The following is a 27450-nucleotide window of genomic DNA, read 5'->3' on the forward strand; positions in this document are numbered from 1 at the left end:
TGTGTGTGTGTGTGTGTGTGTGTGTGTTTATAAAGTGATATGAATTGACAATAAAGTAATTTGAAAGAAATTGAGTGTGTTTGAGTCTGTGTGTGTGAATAGTCAGCAATAAAGAATGCAATGGCACCATTTGCCAGGCAGGAAGACTAGTAATGACTGTAGTGTGATTATACAGGTATACTGTGATATTATTTCATGATTTGCACAGTATTTCAACAAATTACCATATAAATATTTGTTTTAAGGAAAGCGCACTGAGTACACTGGAGTGTACAAAAAAATATCTCCTTAGGGGATTCTCACCATGTTTATGTACCCTTATGGTACTCTAAAATCACTGGGTAAAAAAATATGTAATCAAATATTTCATGCATGAAAGGGTTAAGACGATGTTTTTGTAAGGGCTGTGACATTCCAATCAACCATTAAACCAGAATCTCATCTTCTTAATTTTAATAAATTAAGAAACAGTAGAAACAGGTCATAAAACTGATGTTTTCCACGTTTCTCTAGCATTAAGTTAAGCCAAGATAAAGGTTCTGTTTTGATGTGTTTGATATTTGGTGGAACTGCAGCACCACCTTTTGGTGAGTCCTGGTATGAATGGAACAGACTTTCATGCAATCTATTATTTTATAAGTTTTGTTTAACTTAATAATAAATGTCTTTGACATGTTTTGGTAACAAGTATTAAGCTAGAACTAGAAGGAATATGTATAAGTCCTCAGTTCTGCTGTACATCCAAGTGTGTTTTATGTTTGATCAAGTTTTACTTCTTTGAATGTTAAGTGATTTTAATCTTGTCATATTCTTTTCTTTGTAATAAGCCATGGTGAAAGTCTGGGAAAGGTGATACACAATCTTGAAACATTAAAAGCGATAGTTTAGTGTATTTAAGTCTTGTGAGTTTAAACTCATAATATCGCTGAAGAAGTGAACACTGTCAGCCCACCCCTCTAGGTCCACCTGCCAGACGGATAATAAAACAGACAGACAGGCTCTCCCTCACTCTCTTCTGCACTCTTATCTTTACTCCACTTCTTTTAAAATCACACTCTCCTTTATAATTTCACGCTCTTCTTTTTAAAGTATAAACCTTTACTTTATTCTTATTTTTGCAACAAGCTCTAAGACAAGCGATCTCTGCAGAAATCAACAACGTGCTGATTTAATTTTTATAGCCAATTTTATAATTTGTGGTATTGAATCACTGCTTTAAGTGCTTCACTTTTATCAAAGCTCCAACAGAACAAAGTTCTGTTCCTTTTTATTTTGTTTTTAAATACTGTTAAGTATCACAGCCTGATTCCGAGGAAGTGAATCTAATTTTATTCATCTTGTATTGAGTAACGACCGTTACAACCAAGCCGTGCAAGCGGTTTCCAAAAACACAGAGACTTTTGTTCCAAGCCAAGACCTTCTCTGCCCCCAGGGCACTCAAGCAGACTCCCGCTAGGCCTTTGGACCGAGAGTGCTGGACTTCCCTCTGGCTATTGGACCAGCACTGCGAGCCCGCAGTTGAGCCCAGAACACCCGAAGAAATCAAAACTTCAGGACTTCCCCACTCCCAGACAAAGAAGGCTGAACCTCTCCATACAGCCTGGATTCACACACGTAAAAAATAAGATTTGGTGTCTTAGTTCTGATTCCTACCTTTTGAGCTTAAGAGGAATTTGATCAGGGTCTCGTTAGTATTGAAAATTACTCCGTAATATATTTATTACAGTCTCTACATTTTCTGTTATCTGTTGTTGTTTGTCTAAATTGCCATTTCATTTATTTACCCTGAACTTTATTAGTTAATAAACATATATAACTGTCTGTCCTTGTCTGTGTAAGTTTAATTTTAATATAGAGAACCAATACCTATATACATACATACATATATATATATATATATATATATATATATATATATATATATAGAGAGAGAGAGAGAGAGAGAGAGATTGAATAAAATGATTTGAAGTTGATTTTTGTCAACTACTTGATGAATCTAATCTTATCTAATATAATATAATATAAAAGACGATAGAATGAGTTGCAATATTGCACACAATTCAACAATAATGTTTGCTTTACATCATTCTTAATGACATTTTATATTTATATCTTACCTACAGGAATAAAAGCAAAATGATACACCTTACACAAGACTACATTTCTTAATCTTAAACATTTTTTTACCATTTAATTGAATACATATGGTTACGAGAGCATTTTTTCTACTACAAAACGTTTTTGTATTTTACTGGCAAATATCGTCCATGCCTTTGCATCCTGACATAAATGCAATCAAAACACCAGTTCATTTTGTCATGTAGCTTCTGTCACATTCAGCAGTCACTAAGCTAGCTCTAGCAGTAACACTAAAAGTCTGAGTTGTTCAGACTTCTCATTATCAAGAGCCATTTTCTGTCCCACTGCACATCCAACACCTCACCTAGTGTGTGTCAGAGACTAGCTGTTTTTAGACAGGGCAGCAAGTCACCAATCTGCCCGTCCTTTTGGTGGCTCAGTCTGCGGTTTTAGACAGAAGGCGGCAAATTGGGGGTCTGTTTTGGTCTGCCGATTTTCCGCCTCGGAGGGTACACTTATTTCCGCCTCACCTGCTATCTAAAAATGAGGCGGCAATGTGCCGGCCTCTGCGTGAGGTGGGCGGAGGTGTCAATGACCTGCACTGTTGTGCGACCCACAGCCGGGGAGTTTTAAATCCAAGAAACAGCTGATCACAGCAGTCAGTCCATCATTTCATCCGCGGACATTAAGATGAGCAACTGGACAGCTGCTGAGATCCAGAAGATGCTAGCGTCTCCTCAGTCTCTGTAGCTGTTTGGTTGTGTTAGCTTGTCGTTGTGTCGGCAAGCTAGGAACGGTTGCTACTTTCAAATTAAAAGCCCTGCGCTAAGAACCCAGTTCTAAACTCCAATGGAGTGCAATGTAAAGCTCTTATTTTGAAGACAAATTCCATGTCACTGTTCACAGCCCAACTTCGAGCTTCACATCACGTCACATGTTTACGCCTACCTCAGAGGCGGCTTTTGGAAAAGGAGGAATATTACACCTCTGTTTTAGAAAGACAGGCCGGCACATTGCCGTCCTTACCTTGGAGCAAATGTGCCGCCTTTTCTATCTAAAAAGGGCTACTGTCACCTACATTTTGCTGAATTCTACTGAATGACAGTCCTAAAGATGGTGGTGTGTTTGTTATGCATTGCAAACGCCAAAATATGCGTTCTCAAATGACACTAAAGTTATGCTAAACTTTGCTAAATGCCTGGCTAAAGACTATTAATTGCACGCTATACGGTAATAAGCAGTCTGAAGGAAGAGGAATTGTTAGCCTACCTTGTGCACTGACTGCCATCTGTTACTGAGAAAGTATTGACCACCGTCACGTCAAAATAAACAATAAACTACTGCTCAATATCTTAAGTAAAGTAACAGCTAGCTGGCGTCAGTTAATTGTAAAATGCATAGATAACGTTAATGTTTAACAGTAAAATCTCAATTTAGCTTGCACTTAAGTTATACCATATTTGAGTTTGCTAACATTAGCAATAATGTCAGCTAGTTTGAGGTGTATGTTGGGCTAACCATAACATAAGCAGCACATTTCCCGTATTTAAGAATGATTAAACAAGGACTTACCTGCAAGTGATGCTCGGGCATCATCTTGCAGTTTCTTCCTCTCTCTTTTCTCTGCTCCTGACTCCTGCTGTCTTTCGAGGCCATCTCCAAAAAAGATGACAGCTTGGAGGTATACCAGAGAATGAACTGCAAACATGTGCGCGCCTGAAGGGAGCCTTGAATTCGATAAAAACAACTTTTCTAAAATCTCTACAACTCATTTGAGGGGAGGGGACTGACTGGAGGCTGAAGGTAAAGTCTGTTGCATTCTCTGTCAGAAAGACAACGAATTTGTCTTCAAAATAACAGCTTTACATTGCACCCCATTGGAGTCTAGCAATGAGTTCTTAGCGGGGGGCTTTTAATTTGAAAGTAGCCACCGTTAGTAGCTTGCCACTACTAGAGTGCCTTAAGAGAGACTGTAGGCCTCTAGCCGGAGACGCTAGCATCTCCTGGATCTCAGCGGCTTTCCAGTCACTCATCTTGACATCTGCAGATGAAGTGATAGACTGACTGCTGTGATCAGCTGTTTTCTGGTTTTAAAAATTCCTCGGCTGTGGGTCGCACATCAGTGCATGTCATCGACACCTCCGCCCATCTCACGCAATAGCCGGCACATCGACGTCTCGGATTTAGATAGCATCCGAGGTGTACCCTCCAAGGCGGCGAATTGGCGGACCAGAACAGACCTCCAATATACCGCCTTCTGTCTAAATCCATGGACCTAGCCGCAAATTGGTGGCTTGCTGCCCAGCATAAAAACTGCCATTAACTATGCAAAGAAGGGCAGCCATGCACTGCAGGCACACTGTCAAACAGAAGTGCACAAGAAGAAGGTGCAGGTCATAGTATCAACACGCTGTAGCCAGCACCTTTCTTCCAAGCAGAGAGACAGCAACTTTTTCAAAACCCATGTTGGTCTTGTCAAAACACACTCTTTGTGGCAGATTGCGCTATTAAAGTTGTGCTGTTGCGCATGTCATGAGAGAAGTTGTCAGTCTCATTTCTTATATAGCATATGTGACAATGTATAGATAGATAGTTTATCATACATTCACACTGTCTTGTAATTCTGCTTCATTTTTCTCTCAAAATGCATCAGATTGATGTTTTAAATATGAAATATTCTACATTTTCGACCGGGGGAGCTTGCCCGTTGTATCACCTTCTCACCTTTTCCCTTTTTCATGCCTGGATAGGGGAAGGGCACCGTGATGCATGTGGTGGGAGCGGCAGCGCTGCCGTATTTCATTGACTGTAAGTTCCTTGCCTTGGTGCTTGACTTCTCATGACAGTGTGCAAATATCAGGCTGGTGATGTGGTGATCATTTGGAATTATTGCAGGATGCTTGATTTAACTAGGAAGAGACAATTGGCTCAGCCTTCCTCCCACCCTCAGCACACCATCCTTGTCTATGAAGGTATCGAGTTTGTATAGCTGTTTGTGGGTTTGCAGTTTGATTCCTTTGCTCAGTGACTTCAAGTTATCTTTGAAGAGCCTTAATGATGAAGCACTCTGCTACTGTGGAGATGCCATTTGATTTGTCATTGTTAATTCGCTGCTGAATGCGTGCAATGGCTCGAATTGCACTTGATACAGACCGACTCACTGCTTCTCTTGCTGATAAGCAGTGTGACTTTGTTATGAATTCAGCACATTCCAGTCATGTTGGTGGAGTATGGGAAAGGCAGATGCGAGCAGTCAGAAGTATTCTCACTGTCACCCTTTCACTCCCCTTAGACAGGCAGACAGGCTAGATGACGCTTCTCTGAGAACCTTCTTTTTTGAAGCAATGGCAATTGTAAACAGCCATCCACCGACGGTTAATAACCTACATGACCCAAAGAGCCTTGAGCCACTTACCCCAAATCACCTGCTCACTATGAAGTCTGTAACCGCCCTACCACCACCTGGAAAGTTCATAAAGGAGCATATGTATGCTCGAAAAAGGTGGCGTCAGGTACAGTTCCTTGCAGAGCAGTTTTGGAGTCACTGGCGCAAAGAGTACCTTTCCAACCTAGCTGTCAGACAGTGTTGGCATGATCCAAGGAGAAACTTGAAGGTTGATGACATAGTTCTCACTCAACTTCCTTAAACTGAACAGTGACAAAACCGAGGCCCTCCTCGTTGGCACCATTTCCACCCTGGCAAAGCACAACCCCTTCTTCATGTCCATCCACAATTCCACTGTCCTACCATCACCCTAGGTAAGGAGCCTGGGTGTCATTCTGGACGGCACCTTAACCTTCGAAGCCCACATCAACAATGTGACCTGGTCTGCATATTTTCATCTATGCAACATCAAACGCCTCCGTCCCTCACTCACACCAACCTGCACTGTTATTCTCGTAAACACCCTGGTTACATCTCGTCTGGACTACTGTAATTCTCTTCTCCATGGTCTTCCTCGGAAATCACTTCATAAACTCCAACTGGTCCAGAACGCAGCTGCTTGTATCATCACCAGAACTCCCTTCACTAAACACATCACTTCAGCCCTGCAGCAACTCCATTGGCTCCCTATCAAATCCTGCATTGATTTCAAGATTCTACTCCTTACTTTCAAGATCCTTCATAACCTGTCCCCATCAGTGAGGGACTGCGGAGTCTGAACCCTGCACACACTCTTGCCTATTCGCTATTCCACTCTATTGCACTATTCTCACCCCAGAAGCCCAACCCTGCCTTACCTCAAATACATCATTTGAAGGCACATTATTATTATTATTATTATTATTATTATCATTATTATCATTATTATTATTATTATATAGTGTTGGAGAGGAGTGATGATTTGCCAAGAAATTAATGGAGGTTTAGTAAAGTTACAGAAGACACTGTTAGTAAAGATGGACTTATCAGGAGGGTCAAACTGTGTATCAGTGATCGTAAATTTAGTAGCAAGGGTGAACACTGCAACAAGGTTACTGTAATAGAGCACCCAGTTCAGAAACTGGTTTTGCTGCTGGAATCTTTTGAAAGTGCACCCTTTCTTTTAGTCTTCAACAATCCAAGACTAATAGTCCTTGGTTCTATTTCATATGTTTCAAAATGTGTTTATGCATACTGTTTCATATAACTGTATTTACCTGTAGGTTTCATTGAAGATGGAGAAATCATTCGTAATTCAGTGAACATTGTGCTGTTCTGTTGATCACTCATGATTTGGTGGGAGTGTAAAGGACTCTATCTTAGTATCTTTTGTGGGGTTTTTGTGTTTATCAGTATTGCATATTTGTATGTATTTTGAACTTGTGAAAACAATTACATTTTATTTTGAAATTGAAATTTTATTTTGAAACAAATATCGGGACGTTACTGTGTTATGTTCGCAAGCTTTTCCATGCACTCCGGCTGATACCAGTAGAAGACGGATGAACGGAGAAGCATCAAGAAGACTTTTTATCATATGGTTAAGTGTCTCCAGAGAGGAAACAAGGTGTGAGATGTGTTATGTATTTGTTGTTGGTTTAACTCTAGTCAGCTAAAGTGTGTAAATATTTATTTTTATTTTTATTTTGTAACGGTTAATTGATTGAGAGGAAATGTTTAGCTGTTTCTCTTCACAGCTCTTACAGTGTGATGTGGAATTATTAAAAGCCATTAAACATCAGTTAAAGACTCTGGCCATCATACTTCTGGGGCTACTACAGGCCAGATTTCCTAAGAGTACCCATCTGCAGCCAAGATGGCCGACAAGGGCGCCGCCATATATCCAATCCATACCGGAAGTCCCGACCGGAAGTTGGTTGGTCACCAAAATAAAAGCCGCAATTTATCAATCCATACCGGAAGTCTCAAGCGGAAGTTAGTTAATCACCTAAATAAAAGCTTAAAAAACACGTACGTTTAACCATAGACTGTATGGTTAACACATAACATAATTCTATGCATTTTGTGCATTTACATGTTTATCGTAACGGTGTAATTGATTAGTTAATTGTCTCGCCACAACTTTACTCAGAAGTTAGTTAGAAGCCTATAATAATCACTAACATAAATGTTAACATTTCATAGATTTAGCTTCAATATCAACGTTATGAATAAAAATGTAAATATTAATTTTGTGTGGTGGTGGTAGGGGGCACACACACACACACATACACACACAATATGACTGAAGAATAACTAAGAATAAATAAACAGAATTCTCAAATTAAATAGAGAATTGATAAAAAGGTCACAACAAATGTCATACTTACTATCAAATTAGTGCATGGTAAATGTTAATTTATGTTACTGTTTCATTAATTTACAATTATTATTGATTGCAAATATTAATATTACAGTTATTAAACACAAATACAATGTTTGTGTGTGTGTGAGTATATATGTGTATGTGGGGGGCTGCTCACACATACACACACACAAATAAGGCCAACACTGTAATTTGATATTGCACATAAAAATGAACACATCTCCAGACCCAGGAACTCCCCGTTCTGTTGCATCACACTTGTCTGAGGCCACTGTGTTGCTCATGATGCCCCCCTCATCCCTGAAGATCCCTGGTGGATGAGGAAACGACAAGCTAACTGATGTCTTTTAGCTTAGTTTCTTTATTATGCTTTTGAGCAAACAATGTGTGGGTAGTCTGTACTGTGCTTAATGAAAGCATCCTCTGGTGAGCAGGCTCGGCCATATACAGGAAAGACGGAGAGAGCATGCCAGCTTCCTGCAAACAAGATCCTGTATAATATCTGGGCAATACAGTCCTTACACTGTATCACCACCAATGATTTACAGCAGGGGTCCCCAAACTTTTTTCGGTGGGTGCCACATCAACTTTCCTTTCTGTGGTGGGGGGCCGGTGTCAGTCATTAACAGGAAATGATATGGGCCAACTACCACTGTTCAGCTATTAAACACCAAGTCCTTACCACCATTACCCATTAATCTCAATACAAAGGGATCTACCATGTTAAATAAAGTTTATTTAACATTTAATTTATTTTCATTAATTGTATATATTAGGAATTGAGGAAAACATCGACATTTATAGAGAAAATACAACACTTAACACTTATAACATTGAATGAAAAAATGCAATACTGCTGTTACATGACTTTTCCTAAAAGTGTCTGTATTTTAACTTGGAATAGTTTTTATATAAATTACACAAAATATGATATGTTACCCAAACTGACCGCACATCACTTCGCGGGGTTTCATTGTTCCATTTTTCTCGTGGTTTGCTGCTTTCATTGTCTTTCTTGTCTCTAACTGTGTTAGCGGTCTCCAGCTGTGCCTCTTTGTGAATTTACTTGTGAGTTAATAATTATATAGTTGTATTAAATAGCTTGTATGGCACCATGGGCAAACAACAACGGGAGTTCCTCCCTCCATGAAACAGCGAGCGGAACTGTTCACAACACGAAGTGCTGAAATGATGCGACTCTGACTGTGTACCAGCCAAGGACGAATGTCTACATCCTGAGCACCTGCACAGGTGTGGGCACCTTTAGTGGGGCGAAGGCAACACCAGAGTCTGTCATGTACTACAACAACACCAATTACGGCGTGGACGTCCCGGACCAGATGCGAGGGAGTACTCCGTCAAAGGCGGAAAGATAGCCAGTGGCGGTCTTCTATAACATCCTCGACCTGGCTGGGTTCAATGCCCGCATCTTATTCAAGGAGCACCAGCAGCAGGAGAGCCCGGAGGAAAGTCCTGCAGCAGCTGGCAGAGGAGCTGAGGGCAGAATACATGGAGGGGAAAGCGGCCGCGGCAGGCGGCACAGGGTGGGCAGCAGCGGAAGCAACCACCGCAGCAGCAGACACGGAGACGAAGGCAGTGCCGGTCCGAAAGAGCTGCAAACGGAACCAAACGTCGGACACTTGAAATGCCACAAGCCCGTGTGTGGTGACTGTGTGAGGAGAGTGGATGTAATCTGCAGACTGTGACCAATGATCACAACAGCTCTTCTTTTGTTTGAGATCAGCTCGTTTCCAGCTTTTTCGATTATTATATTTTTTTAACTTATAGGCTATATTATAATAAAATCATTCATAATCAAATAAGTTACTTTTAATTGTTCTAACTTTTGTCTATTAAATTCTTGTGTAAATATGCAAAAATAACGGTTTACTATGTTATTAATAAATGTATAATTAAACTTGTCAAAATGTACATTTTGGTGTAATTTCGTTAAAGAAAAATATATTGTGACATAATGAATGCATTCATCACTCAATCGGGTATTTACATGAGAGATTATAGAGTTTAAAATCTAGCGGTCCAAATGACCGCTTACAGCTGTTCAAGTAGGCCTACTTGTGGATTTCCGGCCTTCTAAAGTCCAGCTGACACTTTGGTCGAATCAGAAACATAATTTGACCGGATCTAACTCTTGGGTCGCGTAAAGCGCACTGTTATGCCTTAACCAAGATATAGATCATTAAGATTAATTGGATCAGATCTGAGTGGAATGAATCCGTCACAGTTGCTGGTAAACGGATTCAATTCACCCACCAGGCGCCAGCACACAAATTCCCCCGCATATGGCGGATGGCGGGCGCTAATTTTGATCCCTGCAGTCAGTAACTGAGACATACATTCATTCTTTCCTCGTTAGTTAGATATGATTATCGAGAGCTCTCTCTCTCTCGCTCTTGTTTTGGCGTCTTGCAACGAGGATGGCGCCCGACACTTCGGCACGTTGCCAAGCTCTATAGGAAATGCAAATTTAAAAAATAGGCACGTTTAGAGAGATTGTTTGGGCTTTTATTTTGGTTTTATTTTGGCGATTAACTAACTTCCGCGTGAGACTTCCGGTATGGATTGGATAAATGGCGGCTTTTATTTTGGTTTTATTTTGGTGATCAACCAACTTCCGGTTGGGACTTCCGGTTGGGACTTCCGGTATAGATTGGATATATGGCGGCGCCCTTGTCGGCCATCTTGATTGCAGATGGGTGCCTCTCCAGATTTCACTGCCCATGAAAGAACGCACGCGGGAAGAGTTAGGGTATGAATGAATTTTTCATTCATTCAAAAGCTTTATCGAGAAAACCGGGCTCCCGCTGTGTAAACTGTGTGCAATATTGATGGCTATTTGTCACCTATGTGCATTACTGCTGTCAATTGTTATGTGCAATACCAAGGGTTACATTACTCTCTCAATATCAGTTATGCAGTGTGTCACATAACGTATACTCAGTGCATGTATAAATAAATAGATGTTAAATATTTTTTATGTAGGTAGATCATTTTGACCTGGTCTTTTTAAAAGTAGCTCGCAAGCTAGAAATGTGTAGGCACCCCTGGGCTAGTCCATGGAAATGACCGAATGGAGATAAGCGCCAATGTTCGCATCGGACATGAAGGCAGGTTTATCAATCAACGTTGCTAGACAGACAGATAGAACCATTAGTCTCAGCCTGTATTTTGTATTTTGTATTTTTTTTTTGCTTAAATCCCTAATACTGCCACTGCTCCAGTAGCGTGCTGTGTAGACTCTGTTCATGCGCAATGAGTGATGGGCGGAGTCAGCGCATGTAGACAGGTAGGCTGTCCATACTATATCTACGGGCTGCTAAAATTAAGGCAATTTAAGGTTCACCAGCCAAAACTATTATGAAAATGCTAACAGGGCAAGTTAAGCACTGGCATTAGGACTAAATAAACAGCAATCATCCATTGTAGTACAGAAAACCCGACTAAAGCCTGCACGTATCTTATTTCCTACTTCAGACATGAAAAAATTGGCCCTAGTTTAATTAAATTGATACAAACATTATATTTTAATCCTCGGAATGCCTTTAAAGTGACTAGGTTTCTATCAATTCACTTCACCCTAGAATGTGGTTGTAGACAATGTTTTTCTCTGTCGCCCCCCCGCTGTTCAATATCAGCGCTGAACCACTAACACAGCATAACAGGGATGACAAAAACATAAAAGCAACATAAAATACATTATACACTGATGATGTGCTGTTATTTTGAGCTGAAACTGTAACAACAATCTCACATTTTAAGAATCTTATTAGGACTTATGGATATTTTTCAGGTTATAATGTATGGATATAGTTGAAAAAGTTTTACAAACAACCAAATTGCAAAGTGGGTTTAAATGGCCCAAAAATGGTTTTGAATATCTAGGCATTCAATAACTTAAAGGGATATTCCGTTGTAAATTTAATCCATTAATCCATGAATCTCACCTCCATATATTATTATTAAATATAATATCCATTATATTTTCCCCACTAACCAATGACTTCCTGAAGTATTGATGGTGGCAACGTCTTCCGTCACTGTCGTTTCTAGGGAATACAAAGTCTTGGTCTTGGTCCCCTGGAAACCAGTTGTGTCCGAATTCTCACACCAGAACTGAAGGTCAGTTAGCAGGTCAGTGCACAGAGGCTCAGCCTCAGTAGGCGATTCTGCTTCAGCAGTATAGCAAGAGGCTAACAAACATATGAGTTAGCCTGTACTAATTAACATCATTTCATGTCATTACATGCATGATCAAACTCATGAAGAGTAGATGACATGGCTCCATAACTTTATCTTTTGCTCGTTTCTCCTCTTCTTCTTTTCTCTTTTTCCTGAACTGGGCACCTGATGGCTTTGACCTCTTCTTTTCCATTTGTTTATTTGACACTTGGGAATCAACACATTACCCATTCCCCAACACCGTCAACCAAGAGTTAAGACTAAACCAATTCACCTCGTTTTGTAATATATTTCACTATTTAACCAAACCCTGAAAAATAACATATTATTATGACTGAAATGTGCTTTATGTGGAAGGAATTCACAATGTGATTGACTTTATCCTATTGATTGCATTAGTTGTGCACTATTAGATGAATCCCCTGCTTCCCCGCTGCCCCGCCCCAGTAGGTGAACCCTAAAGAGTCTAATACCAAAAGGCATTGATGGGAGAGCTAAAAGATGGCTTTAACAAATTTTGCGAACAGCAGCTATTCAATTCTTTATATTGAAATGCTCAAAACCTGACCCTAACATATAATATTTGGACTAAGAAGATTTAAAAATTTTAAATAAAAAAAATAATAAAAAAACATATTTATGAAAAGTCTTGCCTGGGCTATAATAATACAGTGAGGTAATCTGAACCCTAATACACCTTCTAAATCAAATATGTATTCTAGTCTCCCCTTTTCTTCTTTCCTCTTTGTGTATGTATACACGTGCTCACATAACTTTGCTGTTTATTTGCTTCTTTTATATTTATCATTTATTATATTTACCCTGATGTCTACCTGAGTTGTATTCTAATGAAAAAGAAACTATAAAGGAATAAAGAAAAAGAACATGATAAAAACAATGCATCTTTTAAATCTTAGAAATAGGTTGTAGTTAGTTTGATTCTCATAAATTCCCTCAGGTTGAACAGCCTTCCAGATCCACAGAGGGCAATCATGGATAGTACTACTAGAAACTGAACATGTATTAAATCAGTGAATTTCATTGCAAAAGTAAACTCTTGACCTTGGTAATAAGCCAAACTCTAAACTGTGTGACACGGTTGAAAGCGAAAAGTTAGTATATTGACCCTCAGTTGGGATTTAAGTGTTTTCAGTTAATTGATAACATAAGCGTTAAGGCTTTTTGCACTGTGATGCTTTAATCACTCTGGGCAATGCAGTTAATCTGGGCAGTTAGACTGATTGTAAAACAATGGTGGAAATAACACATATACATCAATATACAGTGAAAGTTAAGTTCTGCATTAAAAAGTTCCCCTTTGTAAAAGAGGGTTTACCAGCTTAATTATACAGCAGCTTCAATCTTGTAGTTGAGCATAGAATGGGTTCATTGTCAAGGTGGACTGGATTTCAAGAGCTTAACGTAGCCTTAATGTTGGATAGACTAAGGCCCCTATATTTCGAACACAATACATGTAATGAACAAAGCATCAACCTAAATTAAAAAATGTGAATATAAAACAACAAAATGTAAAAACTTGCATTATAAGTTAAGACAAAGGCTAATTAATGTTTTTCATTTGAGGTAAATTTGCCTTTTCACTCTATCACTTTAGTTTGTGTGCGCTTTCCCTTGTTTCCTTTCGAGGTTTTTTATATTTTAAACAATTTGATTTTGGACAGATTTTTATTCAAATAAAAATAAACTCATTTATTTTTTCTGTTATCTCTTTTCATTAACAGTATCTATAAGTACATTTGTTGAATGTGAGATTTCTCTCTAGTTCTGCTTTATACTCCAGTTAGTGTTTTCTAGCAGGCTCTGGGATGAAGGCAGACCCCTCTGGTTTTCTAGGGGAAGAAGGGATCCCCAGAGGACACATTACATGTGTTGTGGTTTCCTCCCATAGATACCTGCATCACCAGGCAGTGCCCTGGTAGACCTAGGTTGTTGTTATGTGAACCACGCAGTACTTCCTGATGCAAGTCAACAAGGTTGTTTGAAAAAAGGTCCAAGAAAGTACATCGTGCCTGCAGGAGGGAAAAAGAGCAAAGACCACCATCATTTAGAAACATGTGTTAGTCTGACGCTTCACTTTGGAGGATGGATAAACAAGGTGATCTTGGTATTAGAAATAACCAGTGGCAGAGACTGCTCCGGTGGCATAGGGGGCATAAAGCGAACGAAGGAGGAGAAGACGGAGTCAATGATAAAGGGAAACATATCAGTTTGGATCAGAAGCTAAAAGTTAAGTAAGTATTTTAAAGCTTGGAAATATGTATTTTTACAAAAAAAAAGAAAAAAACCCATATGATCTCGAAAAATGTCCTTTATCACTGATATATAGTATGAGGCATTGATATTATTACATTTAGTGTGATGACAGTTGCCCATTTTTTCAGACTTTGTTACTTCTGATTTTATGAAAAGCTCACAAATGTCTCGGATGAGAGAATACAATTTTTAAGTCCAGCTAAAATAGGGCACCAGAAAGCCTTTTCATCCACAACTTGAGCTTTTTTCAATTGTATATTCTTCTATATGCATTTCAATTTGTGTGTTGTTAATCATCCTTTTTATGTTAAAATATAAGCATTCAGAATTAATTGATGACAAGTCAAAACATGTTCATCTCATATAAGCTGATGATTTACAACCGCATGGCCTTTGTCTTTCCAAAATATGTTTAGGTATTTAAGACATTATGCGTGACATAGTTTGGTATTATATAGCCATGAATAACTATTGTCCTCTTATTCCACTAACATCTTTTTGGCTGTTGAAGTTATGAAACCTTATTTTCCCCCTTCTCCTCTCTTCATCATCATTTCCCTCTTAGCTGGAAAGAGTGGACAGTTGATCCAGCAGAACAGTTTTATTACGTCTGGATACAGCTCATGATCTTGCCTGTTGTCTACAACTCAGTGATTATCATTTTAAGGTACAAACATGGAATACAATGAATTAAGGATAGTTATAAGCATATTATTTTTAATCACTTGTCATTTCTCAGGACGTGCTTCACTAAAATTGCACTGAGCTACCTACCTGTGTGGCTTACACTGGACTATCTGTCAGACCTCATGTATATGGTTGACATGATCATCACTGTTCATACCGGTAAATATTTTGTATTTTCATTATTCTTATATTTTGATTTTGTTAATTTTCATTGAGTCTTTGAAATGTAATATAAATCTTCAATCATATCTTTCCCATGATTACATTTCATTCATGATGTGAAAGCATTATTCAATCTTGCAAGTCAGACAGATTTGATACGATACTAATTGCTCCTACCTATGCTTTGACGAGGTAATTGTATGAGTGTATGAAGTGTACCCCTGGGCTTTTATAAACCTTTTTGTTCTCTCTCCAGGCTACTTGGATCAAGGTATCCTAGTCAAGGATCTAACTCAGTTGAAAAAGCACTACCTATACTCTAAGCATTTCTTAAGGGATCTGGCTTCCCTGATGCCCACCGACTTCCTCTACTTTGTCTTTGGCATCCAAACTCCACTGGTGAGGATCAATCGACTACTGCGTATGCCCCGACTCAATGAGGCCCTGGATCGCATGGAGACGAGGACCTCATACCCAAACACTTTCCGCATCTCTAAGCTAATGATCTACATCTTTGTGTTGATCCACTGGAATGCCTGTCTCTACTTTGCACTGTCTAGCTACATCGGCTTTGGCAGTGATCGTTGGGTCTACCCCAACATCTCCAACCCAGAGTTTGCCTCAATGCGTCGTCAGTACTTTTACTGCTTCTGGTTCTCTGCCCAGATTTTCACCACAGTAGGAGACACCCCCCTACCAAAAAGGGAAGAGGAGTACTTGTTTATGATTGCGGACCTGCTTATTGCTGTTTTGGTGTTTGCATCAATTGTTGGCAATGTTGGCAATGTCATCACAAGCCTGAGGGACCGTGATAATGTTTTCTTCCCAAACCATGAGCTGGTTCGTTGGAAGACTCAGAAAGCACATTTCCTCATGAAATTTCAGAAACTAAGAGAAAGGTATAGTGATGGCTTAGATTCTTGCTTTTTCTCTTTCAGGTGAAGGCATACCTGCGTAGCCATCACATCAGCAAGGAGCTTCGACATCGTATTGACAACTGGTACCAGCATCTTCACATCAACAAGAAAATTATGCGAGAGAATGAGATCCTCCAACAGCTGCCTGTGCACCTGAGGACTGAGATCGCAGTCAGCGTTCACCTTCCCACACTCTCAAAAGTCACCATCTTCCAGAGCTGTGAGAAAAGTCTGCTGGAGGAGCTGGTGCTTAAACTAACACCTCAGGTCAGGGGGAAAAGATGGTAGTCAATTGTAGAGGTGGCTCAAGGCAGGCACTGGGGTGTAGCAATATTTGGAAACACAAAAAGCACTACACTGATAAGTCGTAAGGAGCTGTGTTGATGGTGGTGTGTATACATGAAGGTACAGCAACATGTCAGAATATTGAATATAATCCAGGAGGTCTACTTTGCATCGATGAGTTTGAAGGGTTATCAGTCTCAAACAACCACAAAGCAGTTTATGAAACAGTAAGACAGTTTTGGACTTCTAATATTCTGGACATCAATTTTATCTTCCATTGTGGTTGTGATCTAGGGTGGAATCAATTAAAGCAAAACTCTTGCAAAAATGCAACCTAGGCTTTTTTTGTGAATGTATATGAGTCAAACCTTAGTGTAAAAGCATAATTACAACTAAAGAATCACTTTTTAAAGATCCCACATTATGAAAAACACGTTTTCTCTGGTCTCTACATATATAAGCTGGTCCTCCCTGAGCCTGCCAACTCCCAGAATGAGGAAAACAAGCGATTCCTACATGGTCTCTGCAGCCCACCCACTGGTAACACGGCGCTCCTACAGGCTGTTCAGATTCTGCTCCTTTCGTTATGTGACGAAAGGAGTCATTATCATAGCCCCGCCTCCTCTGCGCGATAATAGGAGATATTCGAGGGTGGCTGTTCATCCCCAAGGTGAAGTTTGGTGTGTCCAGCGGTAAGATAGCAGTGTTTCGCAATGTCGTCACTCAGAGCTAGACACGCAAATTGCTCTGTTGTTGGTTGTATAAATCAATATCAGTGCCTATATTCTGTCCCAGCTACAGAACAACAGAAGAGACAGTGGCTGCGTTTCATTTTTAATGACAACGTTCCGGCTACGGTTCGTGTTAGCTTGTATGTGTGTGCTAACCACTTCATGTTGGACAGCTTAAGTAATGAGGGTCAGTACAAAGCTGGCTTTGCCTCGACACTGACCCTCGTAAAAGGATCAGTCCCAACCATACGGGACCCAGCAACTGCACCCGAGCCACGGTGTTGCCGCGGTTTGATAGTAATTACAGTTGCCTACGAGTATGGTGAAGTCAACTGGAAATTGGCTAACCACTTAGCACTGCTTCGGTCCGCTATGCAATGGCGTTTGAAGCAAGTTTAATGTTAATACTATCATGATGGAGCTTGGAGACTGTGTTGGTGACAAACAGCTTTTGCTAACTGTTAGGCTTTAGCTACATGGTAGTAACTGTAACAACACATACAAATAAACTAACATTATTCAGACACACTAACCATTCTGAAACCCCCCACTGCAGCCACAGAGTCTGTACTTCTTCAGGAGCCTCTCCTTCTGGGTCCGATTCTGGGTCAAACTGGTTCGGTTGAACGAAAAAATCTCTGCGGGCCATAGTGTTACATCCACCATAAACATTAGCGCATGCTACCGCTAGTGTAAGCAGCATCCTCTCCCTGAGAGTGACGTAGCAGGCAAGGCTCTCCAAGTAGGCGTTGACAGACGGAGCTCATTAGCATTCAAAGGTGCAGGCACAGAAACGGCCTGCTCTGAATAGAGCTCAGTAGAGTGACTTGTAGACAGCTGAAATTGAGGACCACGGATGGGTTTGGGGCAATACATATACAGTATCATAACAGTGTTGTTGGACCTCTGACAGCTGTGTGAAATTGATGAAAAACAGTATAATATGGGACCTTTAAGATTTACCGTAGTTTAGTTTTCGGGCAAGCTAATTTTCAATGGAGTGCTGGGGCACTCTTACACTAGCATCAAAATCGCTATTTTTAAAACTCTAAGAAGACTCGACACAACATGAAACTTTGCTCGTAGTATCACCAGGGTCTCTACACATGAACACGAGCATTGAGAACATTGTTTGTGTACACAGAGTTTACTAAAAAGAAGGTTTTTGGACAACTCATGTTAGCAGATGTTTTCTCCACTCACTGCCGTTTCGATCTCCAAATGTGACGTAACATGGAGTACAGTTAAGGTGGACCGCTTCTAAAGATTAGTTCCATATAAATGCACGGATAATACATTGTTTTGTCGTTAGTGAAAAACAATATTGACCTTGAAGTTGAAAAGTTAAAATAAAAAGCCGTAAAAAAGTCACCAGAGATATTGCATGGATAGTTATTGCCGGAAGACAGTAGCAGTCAACCTTAACTCTTGTCGAAGTTACATTGCATTCGGAGATCAATACTTCTCGGCTGCCATGACGACTGGGAGAGGAACAACATATTGATACTGACTGAAGTCCTGTTTAGGTTCATTTGTGGAAAGGTTACGGACTGGAGAAAGAGAGAAACTGACTTCACAATTTGATTCATACGCTGTAGCAGTTTGAGCATAGGGTCATTATAATGTGATTCTTTGCGCAACCTGAATTAAGAAGATTTCAAATAATTTGACAGTGTAGACCAACACTGAAGTTCAGTGTATATTAAAAGTTGGGGCATTGAACCTACATTGAACCTCTGTTAGATGTAGGTCATTATCATTTAAATATTTTTAAATTATGCCTATGGTGTTTAGACGTACCCAGATTCTTTAGATAAGCATTTAAACTTAAAGTCAACTTGGCAAAATATTATTCAAGATTGGGAGTAAAGGCATGGAGATAGGATTGGACAAGATTAGCTAGTCCCTTCAGAAGCCATGTGGCAGGTTTTGATAACAATAGGAAATGTGTAAGTGTGTAGAGGTACCTCATGCCTTTTGCCTTGCAGGTGTTCAGTCCAGGAGAGTTCGTCTGCAGGAAAGGGGATGTAGGCCATGAGATGTACATCATAAAAGAGGGAAAACTTGCAGTTGTTGCAGATGATGGGGTCACAGAGTTTGCTGTGCTGAGTGAAGGGAACTTCTTTGGGGAAATTAGTATTCTCAATATTAAAGGTAAGTAAAATGTCAATTGCACATGTTCTTATGAAGTGAAAGAGCCCCCTGGAAGAACCTACTGTGTAAAGTATTGCTGGGCGATATGGCCTAAAAATGTAATCTCTTTTTTTACACCAAACTCGATTTACGATTTTAATAGATTCTTTTTAGATTTCTTCTTAAAAACAAACTACAAATGACACAGAAATTACTATAAGCATTGCTTTTATTTTAAGGCTTTTATTGTAAACAAAATTGCCCTGCTATTTTAAACACTGCACCTTCAAACTCACTTGAAAAAAATGTCCCTTTTTGATAAAATCTTTTGTAAACATGTCAGATTGCATGTTTTTATAAAAACAGACCAGTTTCCATATTGGGATTGATAAAGTGTGAACATAACTTTCATTAAATAGTTTTTTGCAACAGGTACCTTTTGTTTACAAACAGTATTTTGTATCCCTGAAAATATGTAAACTAAATTAAACATCTGCATGCATTGCATAGTAAACATGAAATGTTGGTGGATGTACAGGACATGAGGTGTGTGCTTGCTGTCTATTTTACACATTTTTGGCCAGAAAGACGAGCCTGTCTCCTACCTCTGGCATCAGACATGCCCCGTGCTGGCTTTGTAGCACAAACCTGGGGTTGACGGTTTTTCACCGGCGTGAAGTTAGTTTTAGGTTGGATATTCGACGGATATTGACTCAGGTCCCAGCCGCGACTTTACTGATGTTCGCCCAGTCTTAGCAGCAGGAGGACGGTTAGTTCACACTGGTTCGGTTCGCCAATAATGCTCCCCTGATACTACCTCAAGAGGCGGATCAGCACCTGAGAGGAATTTCATTCAATATACATATAAAATAGAGGAAGCACTAAAATATAATAAAAATAGGTGTGTCTTATTTGTCCCGTTTACTAATACAATTTGATGCTGGTTTGGAGTCACTGGCAGGGGTGGACTGGCCATCTGGCATACCGGGCATCGTCCCAGTGGGCCGTTGACCCAATGTTGGCTGGTCAGGTCCGCTATGTTGGGTTTTCTTTGTTTCGTTTTTTTTTCCTTTTCCTCCAATCGGGCCGGCCAATTGGCTACAGAGGGCTAGCATTATGCAGTGCCATATTCTGGCACTATGTTACCAGCATCGCCACATATAATTGGTCTGTTGCTTGTCATTGTCAATCAATCATGGGCTGACAGGCTTAGAGAGCCCTGACAGTGCTGTCAATCACTACACGAACCAGGGTGGGGCCGGGGCGGGACCTCGATGGGCGGGACGGGCTGCTGCTGAGCCAGTAGGAACGTTAGTGAGCGTCTTGGAAACTGTTGTGTTCGTAACTTCAAAATGGATAAGAGGAAGAAACGCCGGGTGGTGCTGAGAAACAGCGATTAAAAGAGTTGAAGCCTCTGGAGGTGGAGGCTTCTAAATATGCAAAGTTGATGGACCTTTTTGGTGCCGGGACCACCAACCCACCAGCAGCCACAGGTGCTGCTGCAACGGGAGACGAGGGAGGAGGACCTGATGATGATGAGCGGGTGGAGGCAGACATGGTAAGTAACGTTAGCCTGGGGCTGGCTAGGCTAAATTTTTGAATGTGACTAGTGCATTGCCCGTAGGAAGCATGTATTCCTATAGAAAAGTGGGAGGTTAAGTAGCTTTCTTTTTTAAGATTTTTTTTGGCATAGACACCTTTATTAAGCAGTAGACAGATAGGAAATATGGGAGCGAGAGAGGGGGATGTGACATGCAGCAAAGGACCTCCGGCCGGAAGCCGTGCATATATGGCATGCGCTCTAACCACTCAACCACCTGCGCGCCTAAGTAGCTTTTTCATGGATGGCCAAATGAGGCTGTGTTTGAAGGTGGGAGGCCAGGAATATAATTGGCCGTTTTTGACTACTTTTGATTTTACCATTATTTTCACCGTAAAAACTATTTACCTTGCCTTGTTTGGTGTCATTATTTTCACCACAACCTCACATGTGTGACTGTACAGTTATTTTTTTATTTTGACATACTGTATTAACACAATGGACCTAAAATCACAAAAAACATAAAATCCAAGTAGGAAAAAGTTCGATTTTTTACTGTGAAAACCACAAATATGTTTAACAAACCATTTTTATTACTTATAATGCAAATAAATTGTTGTTTGCTTAATTTGTGTGTGAGTTTTTAAAATTTACAAAGTTATATGTAACTATTTACATTTAAATGCAGGCAATGCCCCAGGCTCAGGCATGAAGATCTGCACTACCTGCTCCACATTCAGCATCTCCTCATTGTTTTAACTCACAACACAAAAAAACGACTACACTACACACTAAACACACTACACTAAACACTGCCGTTTTTACCGTTTCTTCCTGCACCAGACACAAAGCAAACGTTACTGCAATGTTCGCCAAAAAGCGTGGCGGACATTATTTACCCTAAGTCTGGTTTTGGACATGCCGGCACGTCCGTCGACTTGGGAGGTGGGCCGTGGGGGTGGGCTAGCAGCTAACGTTAGCTACACACGAACATCCACAGATTCCGATTCCAGCTTCTTGTCCTCGCGTATCCGGACTCGTTCAGTCTCATTAATCCACAACAGTCAGTTGTCCAGTCAGTTTAGATGCACAGAACGGGACTGAACCGCCGGCAAAATCCCGGTCCAGCTCGCGCCGCTGCAGGTATAAATCCGCTTGTTTCTTAAGGTGTGGAGTCGGGCTCTGCAGTGATTGGCTCTGGTGCGCACGTGGCTATGGTGTGCAGTGATTGGCTCTGGTGCTCACGTGACTATGGTGGCTATGGTTAGCAATGCTAGCGGAATTGGTAAAGCATTTATGAAATAATTTATTAGCGGTATCATTGCAGTCCAAACAAATCCGACGTCACACACCCTTAAACCAAGCAGCAGCCATGTTGTAAGTCTCAGGTCAAGTCTGATCCTGATCCGCAGAGATATTTGAGGAACACACACACACACACACACACACACAGACACACAGACAGACAGAGATTCCTTGCTTTTATAGAGAGATGCAACCTAACTAACTGCATACTGATGAATGTAGCTGCGGCTAATGCTAACGTAGCTCCTCAGGGATTGAAACGTTATTTTTCTAACTTTGACAATCTAACATGTGACAGCATATTAACCCAGAGTTGAAGGGCTGTGACTGTTGGTAGTTGTGGTTGATTTTGTTCAAATATGCTGAATTGTGATATTATGGGTTTTTATTGTTCAGGTGATTTAGCTAAGCTAGCTAACAGATGCTAACGTCAGCGGTCTCGTGTTGCCATAGCAACAGTAAGTCATCCTTCATGACAGATAAATTTGTTCACCTGGTGTCACCACGTCACAAAAAAGCTTCTTGGCTACATATACTTGTCAGTACACAGATACTGAGTGCAAGTTCTGTTTGCTGTTTCTTGCAGGTCACGAATTTGGTGAGGAGTGGAGCTGGCTGGCTGCGGACGAGGAAGTAGGGCAATACATACTTGTGCACATATACGTATATGAGAATGCATATCTATTCAGACCTGTAATTCTTAGACTTTTTCACACAGCTATAGATAAAAAATTTTTTTCAATTCTCTATTTATGGTTTCATAATGACTGAGTCACCGTTAATACAAATGAGTTCCAGCTCTAATGCTGCTACTGTCTGTAATATGTTTCTATTAAGATTATTTGTCAGGATATTTTGTTATTATTGTCCCTGTTTGTCCTTATCTCCCTGTCTCTGTCTCTTTGTCTCTCTTGCTCTTTCTCCCCCTCCACCCAACTGGTAGAGGTAGTGCCCACCCCGAGTCCGGTTTTGGGTTCTTCCCATTTGTCTCGTCCCGTCCCCTGGTCATGATATAACTTCTGTTGTGATTTGACACTTTAATGAATAAAGATTGATTGGTTGATTGCTATAACTGTCAGTTTTAGTCCTTGAGTTCATAGCTACGTGCTTTATTTGTTAACTGCTATCAAGGAATATGACTCTCCTTTGTAGTATGTGTGAGAGAAGACGCCGCAAGATTTGTGGACTACGTGGTGTCCGCTGATAATGTAGTGGGCTGGTCTTGACAGAAAATGCCAGGGCTGAATTTTTGTCCCAGTCCACCCCTGGTCACTGGGTCACATGACATGGAAGATACTGGAAAAAAATGCAGTTATTTTGTATTAATATATTTATGTTAAGTGATTTAATGACAGTCCCTAAATCAGTTTCCAGCGATTCAGCGGGCGGCTCTGGGAGGTGAGCTAACCGTCCTCCTGCTGCTAACACTGGGCGAACCTCAGTAAAGTCTCGGCTGGACCCGAGTGAATATCTGTCAAATATCCAACCTAAAACTAACTTCACCCGGTGATGAAACCTCCGGCTTTTCCACTGTAAATACGGGCACCATATCTTTAGCAATATGCAATGTGACTGTATCCGTAAAAACTGTCCACCAGGACCCTTTCTTCTCATACGAGACACAATGATTAAATGATTCCCATAATGTTGGCTGCTTTATAGCGGGTATCTGTGGGCTGCTGCGGTCTTCTACATCTCGTAGTGAACAACAAGTGTCCCACTGTGATCCAGGCGTCTGTTTGAGATGCTGAAATAAATTGGTCGGCTGCTGTCTTTAGTTACAACAGCCTTCAAATAAACTTTGCAGCGGACCGTGGTTTGTTCGAGGTCTGACGCTACAGAACCAAAAGACAGTGCCTTTTTAGGAACGAAGTCTTGGCTTGCTGCATGTTGTTGTGTTTGTTTCTCTTGCTGTGTCTCAACTCAGGGTCTGCATCCTTCGAAGGACGCATTTGATGGTCAATTATGTCACTACGCTGCGCAAAGGCTGTCCGAATCCAAAGGCTCCTCCAAATGCAGCCTTCTTTTCCCTGTTTTTGGAGGATGCTACTATTCTTCGTGGCCTCACATATCCCAAGATTCTTTGCACGCCTGAAAAAGAAGAAAGAAAGAGAGAAAATGGCGACATCGTGTGGCGTAGATCATCCCTTTCACAGGCCTGGGCGGCAGAAATCGTGACGTAAGGGTAAAACATCTGGTGAAGCAACCAGGAAATTAACCAAAGGCTAGACCGTCCCATTTAACAACGGCTGACGAGGTTAACAAGGTCTCTCTGAAGGACTTGCCTTCGAAGACCGAAAAGGCCGGGTCCTTCGAAGGATGCAGACCCTCATCTGTGGAAAGTTAATGCGGGGAGAGGGGGGAGCCCACTATGAACCACAGGAGCCCGTGGGGAGCGGCAGCAGAGCAAGTTCAAGAGAAAATCGATTTTCATTTTTAAAAAATTGTCCTAAACCACAAACTCGAATTAATCGATTTTACCGATTTATCGCCCAGCTCTAGTGTAAAGACTGGTCCATACTGGGACATTTGGTAGGTAGCTCAAATTTAGCTCAGCAGTATATAGTTCAGTATCCTGCCCAAGGACACTTTGACATGCAGACCGCAGGATTTGAACCAGCAACTTTCCGATAACAAGACGCTGGCTCTACCCCTGAGCCACATCCACCCCAGTTGGCCAGTTTTCAACCACAGGCAGCAAAACATTGATTAAAAAATATGATAACATCCACTGTTCACTGCAAAGCTAGAAGGCACAAGCCATCATGTTAGAAACCTCAAATTGCACACATTATTCATGCAGAATAGCTTTAAACATTAAGACATTTAAAAAGTACATCATTAACATATGTTATATTAATCCTAAGAAAATGTTAACAGAAAGACTGTAAAATAATACAGTCAAACTCAACACATAAACCATGCACTGCAGCGTTGAGAGACACAACTGTAATATTTTAATATTTATTATACTGCTGTGCTATTTTTTGACATGTAAGACATGAATATTTCCTTAAAGTTCCTGTAAATTCTGAAATGAGCTTTCATTGGAAAATAGAACATGGTTGGGTAACATCAGATCCTTTGTGTTGAAATGCATTTGTTTGAAAAAATAAAAAATCTCAGCAAAGGTTTAACGACACCTTGTTTCCTTTTAGGTAACAAATCAGGCAATCGTCGCACTGCAAACATCCGAAGCATTGGCCACTCTGACCTGTTCAGCCTGTCCAAAGAGGACCTGACAGATGTGCTATCTGAGTTTCCTGCAGCCAAAAGTCTCCTGGAGGAGAAAGGCAGGCAGATCCTCACTAAGATGGGCATGTTGGAGGAGAATGGGGAGGGAGAGGTGGAGGAAGCAGAGAAAGTTGATACCAAGATAAAAAGGCTGGAAAACAAGTTGGAAATCCTGCAAACAAAACTAGCTCGACTTATGGTGGAACTAGAGTCCAGCAACAGCAAGATGCAGGCCAGGGTGGAGCAGCTGGAGTCGGAGGTGGCAGCACTGTCTCAGCTGCTAGAATGCGGGGAAGAAGGAAAAAGAACACAGGGAAGAGGTGAGGGGGTGGGAGGGGAGGTTGGATGGGAGCGAGAAGAGGCAGAAGGAGAGGAAGAGGAGGGTTTAGATGCAAAGGTACAAAAACAGAGACAGAGAGAAGATAGTAACGATGTGACCAAAGAAGGAGATGGAGAGAGCACTAAAAGTACAAAAGAGAATGTTGAAAGGATGGTAGAGGGAGATAAACCTGGACTGAAAGATGCAGATGATCAGAAAGAGAATAAAAATGAGGGAGAGAAAAAAGAGAAAGGAGACGACAGACTAGGAAAAGGAGATGGGGCTGAGATTGAACCTGAAGAGGAGAAAGAAGAGAAAGGGGAAGGGATAGAATCTGGAGAGGGGAGAGGGAGAGCTGAAGAAGACTCAGAAAAAGGGAAGATGGAACAGAAAGATGAAGGGCAGAAAAATAAATAGAAAACATAATAACTAAAAAGGAGAATGAAGTTCTTACAATCAACGTGTCTATCTTTGTCTGTAGGAGCTTGTCTGAAATGTAATATTCAAATGATTGAAAACCTCACCATCCCATTGACACACTTTCTGCAATACATCCTTGTACCCCTGGATGGCAGCATTGTGCCCCCGCCATAGATTGATGTGACTCTTACGAAATATAACAAGGTGCTGAAATGACACAATAGACATATTGAAATTTTTCATTTATTTACACCTTTTGATGTTAATTTGATAATATACTTTATAGACATTTTTGTAGGTTGAATGCTGGCAAATTGAGTGCTTTTTGAATTAATTTAATTTGAATATACATTTTACATGGTGGTTGTATCATATGAATATTGTAAGGGAAATTCTCCTGATTGAAGTTTGAGAGTGCTAATTCTCTGAAGAATTTCAGTGATTAATCAGATCTCCTTAATTCATGCAGCATGGAAAGAATATTCACCTTGAGTCTCTTTTGGGCTTAAAAACATCTTACAATATATTTCATTTAGTAAGAGCAAATGGAAACATGTTATTGCAACATTGAATAAGCAGTATTTTGTGATAATATTCATCAAATGTTTATGGAAAAATGGTCTTCAGTGTTTCCCCCGTGTTTCACTCCCAGAGTGGAAAACATTTACTGAAAACCACTGAATTAAAGTTACTAGGGTTTAAGCTCTTACGGGGACAGTGACAATTTGCAATTACATTCTAGGACATTACAGCTATGAATATTATATAGTTTATCTATATTAATCTACATTTGTCAGTCATTTTTTTCCTTTTAAATGTAATGTTTATTATATTATTTCCATTGAGAGCAAAGTAAACAGTCAAATTCCTTGTTTGTGTACACATACTTGGTCAATAAAGCTGATTCTGATTCTGATTCTAATCACTTTGTTTTCTGGAAACAGTATTCAGTGTGCAAAGCAATTCAATGCAATTATGTTTGCAGATATCAATTTTTTGTGATCAGTCCCCTAACACAGTTGCCAGAGTTACTTGGCACTGGGCACGTCAGCAGACCGCAGGCAATAAGGGATTTCTAAAAAAAAAAACAAAGGTTTATCACATAAAGGTCAACAGCGATTTTAAAATGTTTTCAGATATTCTTATGCCTATCTTACCTTTATGTGTCTTAGTCCCTCATATATTATTAGATGAGGTCATGTCAATATTTGTTGCTGTTTTACTACATGTTGCAGGTGAAATCTATTTTAATATCTAACAATGTAACACTGCCGGGAGCTATTCTTCTGTACCATGACTACTTTTACTTTTGGTAGTAGGCTACATTTGAGAAACTTAAGTTAAAAATTGGAAAACTGGACATACAGTGGAACCTGGGTATTTTCACTGAAGTAGCAGTAACGGTTTCTAACAC

At 40.4% G+C, this 27450-nt stretch overlaps 1 protein-coding gene across 3 annotated transcripts; it reads left to right on the plus strand.

Moving 5' to 3' along the window:
• The first annotated feature begins 6958 nt into the window (after window positions 1-6958).
• On the plus strand, window positions 6959-26902 carry cnga4 (cyclic nucleotide gated channel subunit alpha 4). Of its 3 annotated transcripts, none has more exons than XM_030427355.1 (9): window positions 6959-7070; window positions 11901-11981; window positions 13939-14281; window positions 14869-14970; window positions 15043-15149; window positions 15409-15992; window positions 16091-16336; window positions 19074-19239; window positions 25222-26902. In XM_030427355.1, the coding sequence occupies exons 3-9, from the start codon at window positions 14133-14135 to the stop codon at window positions 26031-26033; spliced, it is 2166 nt and encodes a 721-aa protein (XP_030283215.1). In that variant the 5' UTR covers window positions 6959-7070; window positions 11901-11981; window positions 13939-14132; the 3' UTR covers window positions 26034-26902. The 3 variants fall into 3 exon arrangements, with proteins under 3 accessions (XP_030283215.1, XP_030283216.1, XP_030283217.1); XM_030427356.1 differs by having other exon boundaries at window positions 11901-11969; XM_030427357.1 differs by lacking the exon at window positions 13939-14281 and having other exon boundaries at window positions 11901-11969.
• Window positions 26903-27450: the final 548 nt, after the last annotated feature.

The sequence above is a fragment of the Sparus aurata genome, chromosome 9 (assembly GCF_900880675.1).
Source record: "Sparus aurata chromosome 9, fSpaAur1.1, whole genome shotgun sequence".
Taxonomy (NCBI): Eukaryota; Metazoa; Chordata; class Actinopteri; order Spariformes; family Sparidae; genus Sparus; species Sparus aurata.